Raw genomic sequence first — 20,777 nt, 5'->3', positions numbered from 1 at the left:
GAATTCATCAAAAGTATTGCAAACAAAAGTATTGCAAACAAATAAGTTGTTTAAATATTTTAACTTCATGATTTTATAATGAACAAAACCTTCACCTCAATTGTATAAATATAAAAAAAACTCACATTCCAAATCTCTCTGTATACTGCAGGTGAATTCAGCTCAATGATTAGGATTTTAAGTTCAGTAGAGCTCATATATTATAACTTGGTAGAATAGAAAATTCATGACAAATGTTTTGTAATCATGTCTCCACAATTCAACATCAACAAATACAAGGATCGTTCTAAAAGTAATGCCTCCTATTTTTTATTCCGTCCTAATGGATCAGAAAGGATTGCTGATTGCATTGTTATGATGACTGAACTTATGCATTCATGACCTGAAAATTTCATCTCTCTGTTACAGATATTGACGATGTAAGACTAAGGAAGCAATTTGGGCAGGTGTCAGAAGCAAAGATGCATCGCTGAATTTCTGGCAATAGTGCACTTAGAATGGTGGTGACTATGTAGAAAAATTCTGGAACACAAAAGTAGCTCGCTTTAATGATACTACTTCTGTCTTCGTAGTTCTTCAACATTTTGAGTTAAAAAAAAAAATAGGCTTTGCTTTTGAAACAGCCTTTGTATTATTGTGTACATATGTTTCAGCAATTTTTTAATAATTTCCTTTTCAATATAAAAACATTGTCAGTTCATTACAGGTAAATTTGTAGAATGATCACAAACACATAAAACAAAAATATCTAACAATCAAAAGATTGTGTAGTCGATGTTTACACATCAACGTACAAAATTAAATGCATGAACGCGTTTATACGCATGTCGTCTGCACATACCCTATTCTGAATGAAAACAAATAATTATATTTTGAACCAATAAGAAAGCATTCGGAATTTATTTGAAATGGTCCTTCTGGGAGCTACCTAAATTCTTTAAAAGCCAGATTTTTCTTTGAAAAAAACCCAAAAAACAGTGGAACCCAGTTGACCCAAATTTGCGGATTAGTGTTGCTAGACACCCCGTTGTGGGTTCTCATCTATGCAACATTTCTCTCCACTCATGGACACAAACATTAATGAACACACAGACACACACAACTCATTACATTATCGTCTGTCAATCTATGTAAACTTTATTCATTGAAATATTTCCAATCCATCTCACTGAAATATTTTACTACTACAATAGCAAAATAACACTGACTCTTAAAAAGAACTTTCAATGAATTATAAATTATAAAAATGAGCAGAAAAGTTTTGAATACAATGTTTCTGACCCCTGAACTTCACAGCTCTTAATCGATCCAGATTTCTTCGACTGTCTCAGTTAATGCACACCCTTGTTTTAACAAGAATTCTAAAAATATTCAAGAACATTCTATGTTTTTCCTATTGCTGTAAACCTTCCATTTAAAACATATATAAATTATCTCTTTTGTGAATATATACCTTTTGAACTCATTATTTTGTTTATCGTATGACAATGTCTCATATTCTCACATTTGATTATAAACCCTGCACACCTTTTTCACTGAAAATATTTCTCTGAATCTGACTCATCCCAAAAATACTACTCCCATCACAAAACACCCTAAAGTAAAACTCCAAAACTGGCGTGAACACAACCCTAAAAATTAATGTCCGGCCTCCCCAAAACTGTATTTTCTACTTATAATTTTTTCCTTTTTTACACATTCAATTGTATATTTTTTCCCCAAAAAGATTGATTTACTCTTTAAAGTACACATAGCGTTCCAGTTTATAAAAAGTTCTATCAAATATTATAATTTAGTAATGCTGCTTTATTTCCTCAGAAAAAAATTACAAAATATTGATTATCTCAAATTTTGTATTCTTATATATATGTGTGTGTGTGTGTGTCTTACACATGCACACATTTTTATTATTGACTAATAGCTATCACTTGCAACCAAAATCATTAAAAATGAGACCAGATGAAAAATGCATTTTTTTTTTTTGTTAGTATACACTAAATTTTTCATGACCCAACAATTTTTTTTTTTTTAAATTGCTTGATATTAGATGATTTTACCTGGGGATTTCAAATTCTTTGGTTTTTAAGGCAGCAGTCAGGGCAGGTAGAATCAACTCATAAAAAGAAGCCAACCTTTAGAAAATAAAATAAAAAAAAATGTTTGTATAAAGATATGCAAGTAAACTTTTGGGAAGAACAAAGAAAACATAAATCTGGTAATATCTATTACGATAAGGAAATCTCATCAGATAGGAATGAGAGTAAACAATACCAAATAAAGTAGAAATTAAAAGGCTTTCAAGAATTTAGTTGTTGGGAGCATCAAAGGTCCCCTGCGTGAGTGCACGTGCGTGTATGGTGGAGAGTCAATACTAAAAACAAAACAACTGTAACATATCAATTTTGGTAAATAGAAATAGAAACCTCCTTTAAGCAACGCTTATCTCTAAATTTGTCATTTACAACTGCATCTAGTCTCTAAATTTGTCATTTACAACTGCATCTAGTCTCTAAATGTGTCATTTACAACTGCATCTAGTCTCTAAATGTGTCATTTACAACTGCATCTAGTCTCTAAATGTGTCATTTACAACTGCATCTAGTCTCTAAATGTGTCATTTACAACTGCATCTAGTCTCTAAATGTGTCATTTACAACTGCATCTAGTCTCTAAATGTGTCATTTACAACTGCATCTAGTCTCTAAATGTGTCATTTACAACTGCATCTAGTCTCTAAATTTGTCATTTACAACGGCATCTAGTCTCTAAATGTGTCATTTACAACTGCATCTAGTCTCTAAATTTGTCATTTACAACTGCATCTAGTCTCTAAATGTGTCATTTACAACTGCATCTAGTCTCTAAATGTGTCATTTACAACTGCATCTAGTCTCTAAATGTGTCATTTACAACTGCATCTAGTCTCTAAATGTGTCATTTACAACGGCATCTAGTCTCTAAATGTGTCATTTACAACTGCATCTAGTCTCTAAATTTGTCATTTACAACTGCATCTATTCTCTGTAATTAAGCTTCATTTATAATCAAAGCAATTATCTTTGGCAGTTTCCTACACAACTCCGATCAATTTTTAACTAAAAATGTCAAAATCAAAAGACTCCGAGTGTGTATATTGGAGTGAGAAAGACTGGCAGTCATTCCGTAATGAAATGAGCATCATTTAACTCTCCTACCCTCATGAATCACTTGAAGTTTTAGTCTTCATGGAAAAATTAAGATTTTCAGTTGTTCAAAGAGAACTGTCATAGAAGGGGAAATGAAGGCAAGACCAGATTAGAAGATGGAAGAGAGAAAAATAAAAAAAATAGTATAGGGAGATTTGTGCAAAACAGGTAACTATGTTGTTATGATCATATGAAATAAATTGATGAGAATTCTTGGATTAGTGGATGTAGAACAAGTTTGGTTGGTAGATAAAAACTGACGAAAACATGAGGAAATGATAATAATGGATTTAAAAGACGTGGCCAAAAACAGATTGATTTGGAAGTCAACCTCTAAAAGCCGCCAACACATGCTAGCTTTTAAAAACATTCTTATTAAATCGAATTTAATAAGAATGTTTCAAAGAGAGAATAAAAATGTATGAACCTTGATTCTGAGTGACTCACAAATTGTTTTTTATATTGATCCCTTCTCTTTACCTGGCAATTTTTTATTGCTGTTTTCTTTTCAGAGATTGAACAATTTTATTGTAGTGTCAAAGACTGCAACCAGTTTTATGCCTTCTGGTTAGAAGCAAAGTGTAGTATCTGTTCTGATATTATACTTTTCTGTCTTTGATGAGTTAAGGAGAAATACTTCTAGACTGAGACAATTTTAATTTTGGACCCAATCCAGAATGTCCCCTCCCCCTTTATGAAATTAGATTTTTCCATATTAAAAGCAACCTATGTCAAACTCTTTCCTCATAGGGAGGCAAGTAAATAGAGATTCAATTTTATAGATTTAAAATCTGAAATATTAATTCTCAGTCAAAGAATTAGTTCTCTTGTAAAATATAGTTATTCAACTTTAATATCTACATTCATTTGTGTGAGCATTTCTACGTCTATATGCATGTGAGTATGTTTTTCACAAATGTGACTATTCATGTTTTTTTTATTATTTCAACCACTGTTTTCATTTTCGAGGTTAGTCTCACATCTCAACTGATGTAACTTCATCAGGTTTATCTTAAACTCAAAAATCTGTATGTAGTTTCAAATAGAACCTTTTATTTAATCCATGGGAGTAGCTTGATTTTGTTTGTTATCCATGATCTAGTAAGTCTTAAGAAATTTGCATTCATATTTTTAGTATCACCTGTACTGAGGATTGAACCTTCAACTTAGAACCGATTATCATTTTAGTATCACCTGTACTGAGGATTGAACCTTCAACTTAGAACCGATTATCATTTTAGTATCACCTGTACTGAGGATTGAACCTTCAACTAAGAACCGATTATCATTTTAGTATCACCTGTACTGAGGATTGAACCTTCAACTAAAAACCGATTATCATTTTAGTATCACCTGTACTGAGGATTGAACCTTCAACTTAGAACTGATTATCATTTTAGTATCACCTGTACTGAGGATTGAACCTTCAACTTAGAACCGATTATCATTTTAGTATCACCTGTACTGAGGATTGAACCTTCAACTTAGAACTGATTATCATTTTAGCACTTTATCCATGACTTTTACTATCAAAGAGATCCATTCAAAATTCTGTACAGATTTCAGAGTTCAGCACGACATGGTTGAAAGAATATTGGAAGTTACATTGATCGAAATATTATAAGAATAACATCCACACTGACAACAGTAGTGCGAATAATTCAAATAATACAAATAATCCTAATTTCAAAAATTGCAAAACATTTTATTTACCATTCATCAAATTTTTTTCTTTTTTATCGTGATCAAAAAGGCAAGTGTGAAATCAAATAACATTTTTTAAATACTATTTAAAAAAAAATATGAGAAGGATTTTGTAGTTTGCTTGAAGCATTGTGCGTAGTGTGAAAAGAGTTGTGTTTGAAGGCTATATCAATGCGGTTTGTGGAAAACACCGTGGACAAGAGTGAGCATATAAAAGAATACTAGAAGGAATTTTCAATAATTTTCAATTATGTTTATTTACCAACATGTGTCGTACAAGATGGTAGGTGTTAATGTCCCTAATTTTCAAGAGCAGTATCTCTTCTTAAATTTATACAACTGTTTGGTGTGGCTTTCCTTTGTTTTATTTTTTTCATTTACTTCTTTATTTCCAGAAGTCAGTATCGCAGTCTGGCTGTCAAATCAATTTCCAGGATACGAGTTGTGATGGATATAAAGTAGTGTTAGGAATTACAGTAGCTTTTTTTTTGTTTTTTTAAAGAATTTTAAATCCACCATTACACATTTAAGCAAGTCAGCCATTATAACTTAGCCTCCCACCAAAAAAAAAAAAACTTGCTTTAAAGTGCTTCAAAATTTTTTTTTTTTTTTTTAAATTTTCTTTCTTTGAAGATTCTACTGATCCCCATCTGGCATCAATTGAAATGGATGGCTCTCGTCTAGGGGAGGCCCCAGGTTTTGATAAGCTCCTGGGTTTGACCTTTACCCCTGATCTTAAATGGAACACATACATCAAGTCTGTGGCCAAGGTCGCTGGGAAAATGGTGGGATCCTTCTACCGCTCCAGAAGATATCTCACTAATGATGCAATTCTCTATCTATATAAGAGCCAAGTACGTCCAAAGATGGAGTACTGCTACCACATCTGGGCGGGAGCTGCTAAAAACAGCCTATCCTGCCTTGACAGAGTACAAAATAGACTTCGTGGCTTGTTGGGAGATGCCCTTTTCTCTACCCTGCAACCTCTTTCCCACAGAAGAGACGTTGCGAGCCTGTCGTTGTTCTATCGTTATTTCCATGGCAAGTGCTCGTCTGAGCTCCATTCTCTGGTCCCCCCCTCACCAGTCTTTTTCAAAAAACACCCGACTAGCTGAAACCACTGTCAATAATTTTTCCCCACTCCCTATCTGTGCCTAAATCAAAACGTAGATTCCATGAACAAAGCTTCTTTCTTAGAACTGTACACCTGTGGAACTCTGTTCCGCTTGCCTGTTTCCCTCCCGACTTCAACCTGGATGTCTTCAAGTCCAACACAAACAAATTCCTGATGAACCCCCCCCTCTAAGTAATGACACCTTACCAATTCTCCAATACTATTGCTACACTATCCCTTTGATTACTGTACACACAATAACCCTTATCCCCAAGTGGCCATTGGGCCTTGATAAGAGGTGAACTCCATGTAAAAAAAAAAAAAAAAAAAAAGATTGTAATGCTGGGTTATGGGGCAGCCAAACCAGTAGCCAACATTGCCCTGCTTTTTATTGAAACCAACCGAGAGCTCTTTTTAGTATCCTTGCTGTTCCCTTAAGTGCAATTGTTTGGATCTCTCTTGCACTTGGTTCACCAGGAATATTAGTTAGGTAGGACTTCAGGTTCTTCTTCATAAGTCCTGTGACACCTATAATAACTGGTATGATTGATATCTCCCTAAGATTCCAGTTTCTTTTCATATCATACATGAGACCTTGATATTTGGTCTGTTTCTTTCAGATCTGTTCAGACACTCACTTCAACCAAGGTTGCCACTCTCTCTGACTTATTCCATATAACTATGTCAGCTTTCACAGCAGCATCAGAATGGTTAAGTAAAGTTTACTTAAAATCTTTATGCATCAAAAGATTGAAAGTTTTGGAAGTTATTTAACACTAACTCCCGCACTAAATGTTGGGCGTAAAAAGTCAATTTAATTAGGAAATAAAAGCGAATGGTCCTATTTCATTCTTGAACTTTACTTCAAAGATTTTTTAGGTCAATCAAAGGACTCCTGGATAATGTTGGGTAAGGATACCCACCACATAATATTTATCTATATAAAGATAGGTATATGTTTATACATACAGGATCCACTCCTAAATTAAGATGTGATAATAAATTTTAAAACACACAGTTACAAGTAGCAATGCTCATCAGTCATAAAATGCTTTGGATAATTCGATTTCAAGGTAGTTCTGCTGAAATCGCCATATTTTCAAAACCCAAACAACTTGAGTCAACAAAATACCACAATTTTTTTCGGAAATGAATGCCCTTGCATATGTTTTAAGAAATAATATTCAATGTGATATATTTGAAGAGATTTTAGAAAATGAATGATAAAAATGTTAACACTATGAAATGACTTATTTTATGTCAGATTATTTTTTATGCCCCCCTCCCACCCCCAACAGTCTTTAAAAGCTTGGTATCACTCCCTTAAGAATTTTGTCATGAAATTTACGAAATAATACAAAAAAAAAATCAATTTCATTTATTGTTGGGGTATGAAATAAATTGGTCGCTTCATTTATTTTTGTTATCAAACATTTTTTTTCTAAATATTTTTCATATCCTAAGTAATAAGTAAATTGTTTTATATTTTATGCGTTAAAAATTATAATTCTATGTTGATTTCTCTTTTGGTACCAGTAGTTTTTAATTAACCCCCTCCCCAAAATATTAACACATTTTCAGCAAAAACAATTTAACTAGTAGCACTAATAATTATAAGCTAGTTAGCAGCAGGAGCAGCAGCTGGCTGTTTATTTTGAAAAGTTTTGTGAACTACGTTTACAAGATATTTAAAAAAAAAAAAACGTTTTTGTTTAAAATTAATACCATTTATAAATAGATTATATTATAGAAGAGTGGTTCCTTTAAAAAACATTGGTTTTCAAATATACTTAGCTTCGAAACTTTAATTGTAGTAATAAATGACTTTCTAGCTGCCAATTAAAGAGATTCAAGCTCTTATTTATATTTTGTATAATGCTGACCTTTCTCCTTTTCTGATGAGAAGCATGTAGCCTTGAAATGCCATGGTGTAAAGAGGTTTCTTTTCCTTCCTTATTGATCTTATGATATAATAAAGTTCTATGTAACTTTTATTCCTCAACATATTAATTGCTCCTTTTACCCATATAGAGCTTTTTCTATCTTAATAGGTTTGCTTGGTTAAAGAAATTATTTATTAGCTTTATTTACTACTAGCATACGACTTGGCATTGCCTGGTCGTAAAATCTGCATGAATATCATATTTTAATTCATACAGAAACTGAGACATGTGCACGCAAGTATAGTTTTTCTAAATTGTTCACTTTTTGTCAGTAAAAAATAAATACTCGAGCTGAGATCAACACCAAAATCTAAAGACAATGAGCCAAATACAACAATCATTAAACCATTTTGACATGATCAAAGTGTTTTCAAACCTACTTATTCTTAACATAAAGAAGCTGTCATATTTCATGGTTGTGTATGCGCATTCATGAAACAGTTGACAAACAGATAAAAATCTGATGACTTCCATGTACCAATCTTTTGATTTTGACCTCTTGGCAACCCTTTTTTCCAGGGGTAAATCCAATTAACAAGTTTTCCACATGTCTGAATATCCTGTATACCAAATTTTAAGTCTGTAGATCAAAAATTCATTGAGTATATAGGTTGAGAAGTGTCCTCACACACACACATTCTCACTTTTATAGAGATATATATCATTTATAAACAATTCAAATACTATAAGTATATTCATAGCACATTCATATCATTCTAATTAATATATGGTATGTCTTTTTTTTTTTGTTTTTTACATGGTAGTCATCACTTATCAAGGCCCAGAAGCTTTGTTTATGGAATCTATGTTTTGATTCAGGCACATGTTTCGTTGAATGGTATACCAAACAACTCAGAGACCCATATAAATTCCATAAAACATTTTCTTCATTCCACATCTGTCTCTATATATATGTATATATATATATATATATATATATATATATATATATATATATATATATATATATGTATGTATGTATATTATTATTTAGACAAACACTGAATGCAGAATGTTTGCTTTGTCTCTTGATCTTCTTGATCTTTCAAATAATCCATTGCATATTTCTGTTGAATTGTAATATGCAAGCTCCCTAGGTAATTCTTTGCCCCATTTTCCTTTTCTTCTAATACTTTTGACTCATTCAATTGTCATCAGGCAGGGTATTGGTCTGGCTTATTCATTTCTGTTGAGTTTATCACCCATGCATACTTAAAAAAAAAATATTAAAACCCATGAACAAACAAGAAACCAGACCAGGACTCCGCCTGATGACAACTGAATCAGTCAAAAGTATTTACAAAAAAAAGACACCTATGAGTAAAATGACAAAACAGTAAAAAGCTTTTCTTTTTTTTACTGAAGGGACAACACTTACCTGTGGCATATGTCAGCTTCATGAAAGAAAACACAAGACTGTGGGTAGATCTCCAGAAAAGATGATAATGTACAGCTAATGTCGACAAGGTAGAAGATGATATCCTGAAACTCTGATACTGACATCTGATTGATAGTCTCAGATCGCAGGTCATTTAGCTTGGTAGGGGCTTGACCGGCACAGTCATCTAATCCACATTTTGATAGTAACCGGTTTAGTATCTGGAGAGAAGAGAACCATGGAGGAAAGGTAACTTTTATAAGAATTATCAATTCTGCAATATCGCAAAGCAAAATTAAGGTGTGCAGTGTTTGATATTAAAACAAGAGATTTTTAATACAATGAGAAAACAATGAAAATAAGGAAGAGCAGAGAAATTGAGAAGATAGACAAGAGGAAAATGGAAACAAATGACAAGAAATGGAAACAAAAGTTTGGTTTGTGTAATAGAAATCATCAATCTCGCAAACGATCTCGTGTTTTTTTTTTAATCTGTAAAATGACAGCAGAAAATGTAGAAAAGAAAAGACAAGCATAATTTTGTAGGTTGCTCATTGGTGAACGTGTGCCGTTAATTTGCATATGTACATAATTGGTAACTGTTAAAAGGATGAATTCTAAAGCATGAGCATTTAATTTTTTGTTGGACAGCTTAGAACGAGAATGGTGGAAGATAATATCAAGAGGATTTATTGCAAGTTGAGGAAAAGGAAAAAAGAATTATGCGTTGTATTGACAAGAGAACGGTTTGACACTGCCATTTTTTTGTTTTGTTTGTTTCCTTTCCATTTTATGGTTTGGATGTTTTGTTTTACAGTATATCAACCTTTTTTGGGGTTATATAATGTTGATTAGAAAAATATAAACAGGAAAAAAAACAAATAAAAAAGGAAAAAAGGAAAAAAAACAAATAAAAAAGGAAAAAAGGAAAAAAAAACAAATAAAAAAGGAAAAAAGGAAAAAAAACAAATAAAAAAGGAAAAAAGGAAAAAAAACAAATAAAAAAGGAAAAAAGGAAAAAAAACAAATAAAAAAGGAAAAAAAAAAACAAAAAAAGGAAAAAAAAAACAAAAAAAGGAAAAAAAAACAAAAAAAGGAAAAAAAAACAAACAAAAGGACAAAAAAAGACAAAAAAAGGACAAAAAAAGACAAAAAAAGGACAAAAAAAGACAAAAAAAGGACAAAAAAGACAAAAAAAGGACAAAAAAAGACAAAAAAAGGACAAAAAAAGACAAAAAAAGGAAAAAAAAGACAAAAAAAGGAAAAAAAAGACAAAAAAGGAAAAAAAAGACAAAAAAGGAAAAAAAAGACAAAAAAGGAAAAAAAAGACAAAAAAGGAAAAAAAAGACAAAAAAGGAAAAAAAAGACAAAAAAGGAAAAAAAAGACAAAAAAGGAAAAAAAAGACAAAAAAGGAAAAAAAAGACAAAAAAGGAAAAAAAAGACAAAAAAGGAAAAAAAAGATAAAGGAAAAAAAGACAAAGGAAAAAAAGACAAAGGAAAAAAAGACAAAGGAAAAAAAGACAAAGGAAAAAAAGACAAAGGAAAAAAAGACAAAAGAAAAAAGACAAAAGAAAAAAGACAAAAGAAAAAAGACAAAAGAAAAAAGACAAAAGAAAAAAGACAAAAGAAAAAAGACAAAAAAGGAAAAAAAGACAAAAAAGGAAAAAAAGACAAAAAAGGAAAAAAAGACAAAAAAGGAAAAAAAAAGACAAAAAAGGAAAAAAAAAGACAAAAAAGGAAAAAAAAAAGACAAAAAAGGAAAAAAAAAAAAAAAAAAAAGGAAAAAAAAAAGACAAAAAAGGAAAAAAAAGACAAAAAAGGAAAAAAAAGACAAAAAAGGAAAAAAAAGACAAAAAAGGAAAAAAAAGACAAAAAAGGAAAAAAAAGGAAAAAACAGACAAAAAAGGAAAAAACAGACAAAAAAGGAAAAAAAAGACAAAAAAGGAAAAAAAAGACAAAAAAGGAAAAAAAAGACAAAAAAGGAAAAAAAAGACAAAAAAGGAAAAAAAAGACAAAAAAGGAAAAAAAAGACAAAAAAGGAAAAAAAAGACAAAAAAGGAAAAAAAAGACAAAAAAGGAAAAAAAAGACAAAAAAGGAAACAAAAAACAAAAAAGGAAAAAAAGACAAAAAAGGAAAAAAAGACAAAAAAGGAAAAAAAGACAAAAAAGGAAAAAAAGACAAAAAAGGAAAAAAAGACAAAAAAGGAAAAAAAGATAAAAGGAAAAAGATAAAAGGAAAAAAAGATAAAAGGAAAAAAACAAAAAAGGAAAAAAAGAAAAAAAGAAAAGACAAAAAAGGAAAAAAGGCAAGGAAAAAAGACAAAAAAGGAAAAAAGGCAAGGAAAAAAGACAAAAAAGGCAAAGACAAAAAAAAGGGAAAAAAAGACAAAAAAGGAAAAAAGACAAAAAAGGAAAAAAGACAAAAAAGGAAAAAAGACAAAAAAGGAAAAAAAGACAAAAAAGGAAAAAAAGACAAAAAAGGAAAAAAAGACAAAAAAGGAAAAAAAGACAAAAAAGGAAAAAAAGACAAAAGGAAAAAAAAGACAAAAAAGGAAAAAAAGACAAAAGGAAAAAAAAGACAAAAGGAAAAAAAAGACAAAAGGAAAAAAAAGACAAAAGGAAAAAAAAGACAAAAGGAAAAAAAAGACAAAAGGAAAAAAAAGACAAAAGGAAAAAAAAGACAAAAGGAAAAAAAAGACAAAAGGAAAAAAAAGACAAAAGGAAAAAGAAGACAAAAGGAAAAAAGACAAAAAAGGAAAAAAGACAAAAAAGGAAAAAAGACAAAAAAGGAAAAAAGACAAAAAAGGAAAAGACAAAAAAGGAAAAAAAGACAAAATAGGAAAAAAGACAAAAAAGGAAAAAAGACAAAAAAGGAAAAAAGACAAAAAAGGAAAAAAGACAAAAAAGGAAAAAAAGACAAAAAAGGAAAAAAAGACAAAAGGAAAAAAAAGACAAAAGGAAAAAAAAGACAAAAGGAAAAAAAAGACAAAAGGAAAAAAAGACAAAAGGAAAAAAAAGACAAAAAAGACAAAGGAAAAAAAGACAAAAAAGGAAAAAAAGACAAAAAAGGAAAAAAAGACAAAAGGAAAAAAAGACAAAAGGAAAAAAAAGACAAAAGGAAAAAAAAGACAAAAGGAAAAAAGACAAAAAAGGAAAAAAGACAAAAAAGGAAAAAAGACAAAAAAGGAAAAAAGACAAAAAAGGAAAAAAGACAAAAAAGGAAAAAAGACAAAAAAGGAAAAAAGACAAAAAAGGAAAAAAGACAAAAAAGGAAAAAAGACAAAAAAGGAAAAAAGACAAAAAAGGAAAAAAGACAAAAAAAGGAAAAAAGACAAAAAAGGAAAAGAGACAAAAAAGGAAAAGAGACAAAAAAGGAAAAAAGACAAAAAAGGAAAAAAAGACAAAAAAGGAAAAAAAGACAAAAAAGGAAAAAAAAGACAAAAAGGAAAAAAAGGAAAAAAAAGACAAAAAAGGAAAAAAAAGACAAAAAAGGAAAAAAAAGACAAAAAAGGAAAAAAAAGACAAAAAAGGAAAAGACAAAAAAGAAAAGACAAAAAAGGAAAAAAGGCAAGGAAAAAAGACAAAAAAGGAAAAAAGGCAAGGAAAAAAGACAAAAAAGGCAAAGACAAAAAAAAGGGAAAAAAAGACAAAAAAAGGAAAAAAGACAAAAAAAGGAAAAAAGACAAAAAAGGAAAAAAAGACAAAAAAGGAAAAAAAGACAAAAAAGGAAAAAAAGACAAAAAAGGAAAAAAAGACAAAAAAGGAAAAAAAGACAAAAAAGGAAAAAAAGACAAAAAAGGAAAAAAAGACAAAAAAGGAAAAAAAGACAAAAGGAAAAAAAAGACAAAAGGAAAAAAAAGACAAAAGGAAAAAAAAGACAAAAGGAAAAAAAAGACAAAAGGAAAAAAAAGACAAAAGGAAAAAAAAGACAAAAGGAAAAAAAAGACAAAAGGAAAAAAAAGACAAAAGGAAAAAAAAGACAAAAGGAAAAAGAAGACAAAAGGAAAAAAGACAAAAAAGGAAAAAAGACAAAAAAGGAAAAAAGACAAAAAAGGAAAAAAGACAAAAAAGGAAAAGACAAAAAAGGAAAAAAAGACAAAATAGGAAAAAAGACAAAAAAGGAAAAAAGACAAAAAAGGAAAAAAGACAAAAAAGGAAAAAAGACAAAAAAGGAAAAAAGACAAAAAAGGAAAAAAAGACAAAAGGAAAAAAAAGACAAAAGGAAAAAAAAGACAAAAGGAAAAAAAAGACAAAAGGAAAAAAAAGACAAAAGGAAAAAAAAGACAAAAGGAAAAAAAAGACAAAAAAGACAAAAAAGGAAAAAAAGACAAAAAAGGAAAAAAAGACAAAAAAGGAAAAAAAGACAAAAGGAAAAAAAAGACAAAAGGAAAAAAAAGACAAAAGGAAAAAAAAGACAAAAGGAAAAAAAAGACAAAAGGAAAAAAGACAAAAAAGGAAAAAAGACAAAAAAGGAAAAAAGACAAAAAAGGAAAAAAGACAAAAAAGGAAAAAAGACAAAAAAGGAAAAAAGACAAAAAAGGAAAAAAGACAAAAAAGGAAAAAAGACAAAAAAGGAAAAAAGACAAAAAAGGAAAAAAGACAAAAAAGGAAAAAAGACAAAAAAAGGAAAAAAGACAAAAAAAGGAAAAAAGACAAAAAAGGAAAAGAGACAAAAAAGGAAAAGAGACAAAAAAGACAAAAAAGGAAAAAAAGACAAAAAAGGAAAAAAAGACAAAAAAGGAAAAAAAAGACAAAAAGGAAAAAAAGGAAAAAAAAGACAAAAAAGGAAAAAAAAGACAAAAAAGGAAAAAAAAGACAAAAAAGGAAAAAAAAGACAAAAAAGGAAAAAAAAGACAAAAAAGGAAAAAAAAAGACAAAAAAGGAAAAAAAAGACAAAAAAGGAAAAGACAAAAAAGAAAAGACAAAAAAGGAAAAAAGGCAAGGAAAAAAGACAAAAAAGGAAAAAAGACAAGGAAAAAAGACAAAAAAGGCAAAGACAAAAAAAAGGAAAAAAAAGACAAAAAAAGGAAAAAAGACAAAAAAAAAGGAAAAAAGACAAAAAAAGGAAAAAAGACAAAAAAAGGAAAAAAGACAAAAAAAAGGAAAAAAAGACAAAAAAGGAAAAAAAGACAAAAAAGGAAAAAAAAGACAAAAGGAAAAAAAAGACAAAAGGAAAAAAAAGACAAAAGGAAAAAAAAGACAAAAGGAAAAAAAAGACAAAAAAGGAAAAAAAAGACAAAAAAGACAAAAAAGGAAAAAAAGACAAAAAAGGAAAAAAAGACAAAAGGAAAAAAAAGACAAAAGGAAAAAAAAGACAAAAGGAAAAAAAAGACAAAAGGAAAAAAAAGACAAAAGGAAAAAAAAGACAAAAGGAAAAAAGACAAAAGGAAAAAAGACAAAAAAGGAAAAAAGACAAAAAAGGAAAAAAGACAAAAAAGGAAAAAAGACAAAAAAGGAAAAAAGACAAAAAAGGAAAAAAGACAAAAAAGGAAAAAAGACAAAAAAGGAAAAAACACAAAAAAGGAAAAAAGACAAAAAAAGGAAAAAAGACAAAAAAGGAAAAAAGACAAAAAAGGAAAAAAGACAAAAAAGGAAAAAAGACAAAAAAGGAAAAAAAGACAAGGAAAAAAACACAAAAAAAAGGAAAAAACACAAAAAGGAAAAAAGACAAAAAAGGAAAAAACACAAAAAAAAGGAAAAAAGACAAAAAAAAGGAAAAAAGACAAAAAAAGGAAAAAAGATATGAAAAAAGGAAAAAAGATATGAAAAAAGGAAAAAAGACAAATAAAAAAAGAAAAAAAGACAAATAAAAAAAAGGAAAAGACAAATAAAAAAAAGGAAAAGACAAATAAAAAAGGAAAAGACAAATAAAAAAGGAAAAGACAAATAAAAAAGGAAAAGACAAATAAAAAAGGAAAAGACAAATAAAAAAGGAAAAGACAAATAAAAAAGGAAAAGACAAATAAAAAAGGAAAAGACAAATAAAAAAAGGAAAAAAAGACAAACAAAAAAAGGAAAAAAAAAGACAAAAAAGGAAAAAAGACAAAAAAAACGAAAAAAGACAAAAAAGGAAAGACAAATAAAAAAGGAAAAAAGACATGAAAAAAGGAAAAAGACAAATAAAAAAAGGAAAAAAAGACAAATAAAAAAAGGAAAAAAGACAAATAAAAAAAGGAAAAAAGACAAATAAAAAAGGAAAAAAAAGACAAATAAAAAAAGGAAAAAAAGACAAATAAAAAAAGGAAAAAAAGACAAATAAAAAAAGGAAAAAAAGACAAATAAAAAAAGGAAAAAAAGACAAATAAAAAAAGGAAAAAAAGACAAATAAAAAAGGAAAAAAAGACAAATAAAAAAAGGAAAAAAAACAAATAAAAAAAGGAAAAAAAGACAAATAAAAAAGGAAAAAAAGACAAACAAAAAAAGGAAAAAAAGACAAACCAAAAAAAAAAAGGAAACAAAGACAAACCTCTAGAACAGTTGGAATAGCTTCTCGCAAGTCATCTTCATATTTTGGCTGTTCCTTAAAGATGTTAGCCACCATTTTGAAGAGAAGTTGCCCATTGCCCTGACCATACAAAGCACACAGGTCCATTATTTTGGGAATGTCAAAAATAAAATTCTCATAGAGAATTTCACCAAACACGGATGGCGTGATGAAATCAGTCTAGAAAAGAAAGAAAAATCAGAGACCATTTGTGACATATTACTTAGCATACAAGATATGTCTAAAAGGTAATGGAACTGATGCATCACAAACAATTGATTTCAATTCCAAACAAACTAAATAGTTTCCTCATCAAAATAATCACATTCCCCACTTCTGTCTAACGCACTTTCCTTGCTGGGATGATTCTTTCGGATGACTTAAACTGTCATTATGACCATCTTCAAAATGGAATTCCCTGATGATCCCTTTGAGTTTGGGAAAAAGAAAAAGTCACATGGAACAAGACTAGGTAAATATGGAGATTGTTCAAATATTGTGATGCATCCAGAAACTGTCAGCTGTTCAAGCATTTTCCTTGAAAAACTTATGCTGGATATCTAACTTTTCTCAATAGTTCGCACAAAAATACACCATACTTTGGGGTAATTGCGCCAAATCTGAGGGTAATTGCACAAACTAAAAAAGTGCTCTTTATATGCGTGGTTGCGAAAAGAGCACTTTTAGCTAGTTGGCGCAATTACCCCAAAGTACGGCAATTCTTTCATTTTTGCGCACACTTTATATATTCATGACTAATTATTCTACAAATTTTTATGTCCATCGCTTTATTCAATTTTCTTCCTTAACATAAAAAAAAGGGGATAGGATAGCAGTTTACACAAACGCACATATAAACACACATCAGGAAAAGGAAAACTGAAAAGTACTAATCTATTGATCAATGTTTCACTTTTATTATTCAAAGACTTTTTCAAGATGACTAATTTGGGAAAAAAAACCCATAAAAGTTAACATTTGAAAACGTAGTGCATCTTTGATTAAAAAAAAAAAAAGATGCATCACACAGTTCAAATTTTTAAGGTTTTCTTTAAGCCATCTTCAGAAAGTTTAAACAATAAAAATGAAACATCCACACAATTTTCACTTTTCCTTTTTTATATATTCATTATGTTGGATTAATTTCATGATAATCGCATCTGTGATAGGGTTGAAATAATTTAAATTGGAAGTTATTTATTGTTTACATAAATAAAGATGTTTACATAAATTAGCTGAACGACCTTCAACAGTTGCGTATGTGACAGAGGTCACACGTTAGATGCGTGCTTTTGATGGTGACGGAATTGAACTGACAAGTCCAGAAGATTAGATTCAGGAGTTTGGTTACGAAAGTGAGCAGATGTGCTTCAAAGTCCAGGAAGACGGGTTAAAAAAGAACAAGCATGTAGACATGTAATGCAGACTCCTTGTGAAGATCACTGAGACAGCTGGAATAAATTTATATTTTAAAAATATAAAGTGTTGTTCTGTGATTTCACAAAAGAAGAAAAAGCAGGTGTTTCAATCGGTTATGGTGTTGGTCATTGCATGTTTCATCACAAAGCCAGGCAGTGAAGACAGAACTCCGGAGAAAGAAAAGGTATGAAGCATCTATATTGCTTTTATTATAAAATATATCTTTATGTAAATATGAACTGTAATATACCCCGCTGCCTACATGTCTAGACGTCGCAGTTAATACATTGATTATATATCACTCTGGCTATACAACATGAATGTGTGTGTGTGTGTGTGTATATATATATATATATACACACACACACAGGGTGGGGCAAAAGTCTGGACTCACAGGCAAATTATGACTCGAGAGTGAAACATCCATTGATCCTGGACAACATCAGGTCTTTTTTTTTTTTAATTTTTTTTTTTTATTACATTTTCACCCCAAACAAGGCACATTGCTACTTTGGTATAGGGGGCTACTATCAGGGGCAACAACTACTGGGGTACTATGTAGGGATTTGGGCAGCAAGATGTCGGTTCACACTGCACTTGAACTTCTGCACGTCAGTACAATTGGGGAAGCAGGGACCTGGAATGGAATTCCAAAGTCTAGTGGTTCTGGGGAAGAAACTACTGGAGTAGAAAGATCTTTTACATCTAAGGATCTCTACAGTGTGAGGGTGGGATTTAGCAGCCTGTCGGGTTTGTCGAGGGTGTTCACGTCGTGGAGGCACAAGTGCTTGCAGTTCGTCAGAGCATTCACCATTAAAATACTTGTAGAAAAGGCAGAGGGATGCAACGTTTCGTCGATGGGACAGAGGTTGAAGCTTAGATGCCAGTTCAGGGCCTATCAGATTTGCGACTCCCTTTTGAACCTTGTCAAGGAGCGAGAGACTAGTAGCAGATGCACCAGCCCAAATATGACAGCAATACTCCATACATGGGCGAATGGTGGCCTTATAGAAGTACAGGATACTTTCGGGTGTTAGTAGTTTTCTAGCACGGTAGACAGAGCCCACCTTCCTTGCAGCGCCCCTGGCAATGCCTTCAATGTAATTGTTCCAACTTATGTTTCCTGTGAACATTAGGCCAAGGAGTTTGAAAGATGTACTCTCAGATAAAGAGTCGTTAGCCATTGCTATAGGTGGTAGAGAAGGTTTCTTGTAATTATTGAATGAAACTAGTTTAGTCTTGGCGGCATTGAACGTGACCATCCATTTTTGTCCCCATCCCACTACAGATTGGAGGTCATCCTCTAGTGTTTCTGCCATTTTTTTAGATATGTGTTCATTTGTTTTCCTGCCGTGCCTGTTATAGAGTGTAGTGTCATCAGCATATATATCCATCTCAGAGGCAATTTTGTCGGGGAGGTCATTTATGGGTATTAGGAACAGTAGAGGTCCTCCAAGGATACGCCCCTGAGGCACTCCCACATTTATATCATATCGTTTAGATGTTCGACCGTCAAGGACAACCTGGATTTTTCTCTTATCTAAGAAGGATTTAATTATGTTAAGTATTCTACCAGTGATACCATATGATATAATTTTCCTGAGGAAACCCTCATGCCATACCCTGTCAAAGGTCTTAGATATATCTAGAGCTACCGCTCTGCCCTCCCTCGCTTTGTCCAATGAATGGTATATACGTTCAGAGATTACAGTTAGGATGTCTGCTGTGGAACAGGCTTGTCTATATCCATATTGTTGGCCAGTCAGAAGTTTAGCATCTGTAAGGTGATGGACTAGAGCATGGTTAATTAAAGTCTCAAATATTTTGGCAAAAAGTGGGCGGAGGCTAATGGGGCGATAATTTAATGGGTCAATTCTTTCGCCAGAATTCTTCAATACTGGTACCACAGAAGCAGTTTTCCAACAGCCCGGAAAGCAAGATTCATTAAGGAATTTGTTGTAGAGTTTGGAGAAAACTGGAGCTACTTCGGCTGAACACTTTTTTAATAGCACGGGTCCACATGCTTTTGAAGTATCAAGGTTTTTTATGATAGCATGCACTTGAGCAGGGGTGATTTTCAGACTGTCTACCATGGTGTCTGTCCGCATAGGAAATTCAGGTAGGGGGTGGTTGGAAGGGTCTAGTGTGGAGTTTGAGGCAAACCGACTGGCAAGCATGTTAGCCTTCTCAGTTGCTGAGTAAACAACCTCGTGATTTTTGGTTAGTGGGGGAATTGTTGATTGCCCATTATTTACTACACTGTTGTAGATTTTCCAGAAGTCACGAGTTCTAATTTTTGTGCTTCGATGCGTTTTTTAGTGGTTTCAGTAAATTCTCTCTCAGCTGTAGCTATTTCTTTCTTAACGTTACTTCTAGCTTCTATATACTTCTGTCTGTTTGAACAGGACTTATGTCAGTTAAATCTGCGGTATGCATGCTGCCTTTGAGCAATGGCAGTTGCGCAAGTCAAAGTAAACCATTGGGGAGAGTGGGGCTTGCTATAAAATAACCGCATGGGAACATGCGCTTCGATTGCAGCTTTGAACCATTCAGTGGTCTCATTTGTGCACTGTTCAGCAGGAAGAGAAAAAATATTTCCCCATGGGGCATCTCTGATAAGATCTCTAATGGCTTCCCAGTCAACCTTTTTATAATATCTCGTTGTTTTGAGCACTGGCTCTTCAGTTTTGGCTCTAGAGTTTAGGGCGATTTCAACCATTATCACTGCATGATCAGCGTTCCCAAGTGGGCTGTCGCCATTCGTTATACAATCATCGGGAACTGTGGTCAAAAACAGATCTAGAAGTGATGCATGTTGTTCTTCCTGGTCAGGGAAACGGGTTGGAAACGTAATAATTTGTGATAGATTTGTGAGATATAGAGAAGCTATGAGTTGTGCTTCCCGCTGCATGTGTGTGAGTAGAGAATCCAAGCCAGTTTTTGTGGTGGACATTAAAGTCACCAAATACATGTACTTCTGCGCTAGTGTCGAGGGAGAGTGCTGTGTCTATGCTGTCAGAGTCTCCTCGCTAGCATCATATAAATAGGATAATTAAAATTATAAATGCTTACATGATTAAAATTATTTTAAGAATCTTTATACCTTTCTGTGGGTCCAGACTTTTGCTCCATTTTGTATATATTATTTCATGTATCCACATACAATGTTACATGGATATATTTCATGTATTTCAGTATTTACTTGAACAGTGCTCAATATGTGATTAGAGCTAGGTAGTTAGTTATGAAAATATAAGTATGGGGATTAAGCTATGCAGAGGTTTTCAGGTTTCAGTATCATAGAGAATCAGACATATATATATATATATATATACATACAGGGTGGGACGATAAAATTGTCACCCTAAAGAAAACAACACTGCAGCTTTACTTTAAAACTTTTGTTGAAAAAAATCAATTCAGGTAACTTGATTATGTAGTAGAGATGACATCTATTCAATGTAGCCACCTTCAGCCTCAATCACCGCCTCGATAAGGGTCCAGAACTGTGAGCATGCCTTTTTCACATGTGCCGTTGGGAGCTTGGCG

The 20,777-nt window shown here is 31.3% G+C and overlaps 1 protein-coding gene across 1 annotated transcript in view; it reads right to left on the bottom strand.

Moving 5' to 3' along the window:
• Nucleotides 1-20,777, bottom strand: part of LOC145277720 (activating signal cointegrator 1 complex subunit 2-like) — an 84,012-nt gene that overhangs the window by 38,565 nt on the left and 24,670 nt on the right. The window contains exons 5-7 of the mRNA XM_080129420.1: nucleotides 15,792-15,989; nucleotides 9,325-9,545; nucleotides 2,058-2,132 (exon numbers count right to left, since the gene is read on the bottom strand). Coding sequence (XP_079985546.1) covers nucleotides 2,058-2,132; nucleotides 9,325-9,545; nucleotides 15,792-15,989 — 494 coding nt within the window. The remainder of the gene's footprint in view (nucleotides 1-2,057; nucleotides 2,133-9,324; nucleotides 9,546-15,791; nucleotides 15,990-20,777) is intronic.

This window comes from Euprymna scolopes, chromosome 6 (genome assembly GCF_053919585.1).
Source record: "Euprymna scolopes isolate OS-2025 chromosome 6, ASM5391958v1, whole genome shotgun sequence".
NCBI lineage: Eukaryota > Metazoa > Mollusca > Cephalopoda > Sepiida > Sepiolidae > Euprymna > Euprymna scolopes.
Note: the sequence above shows the minus strand (reverse complement) of the source record. Positions and strands in the feature narration are given on the sequence as shown.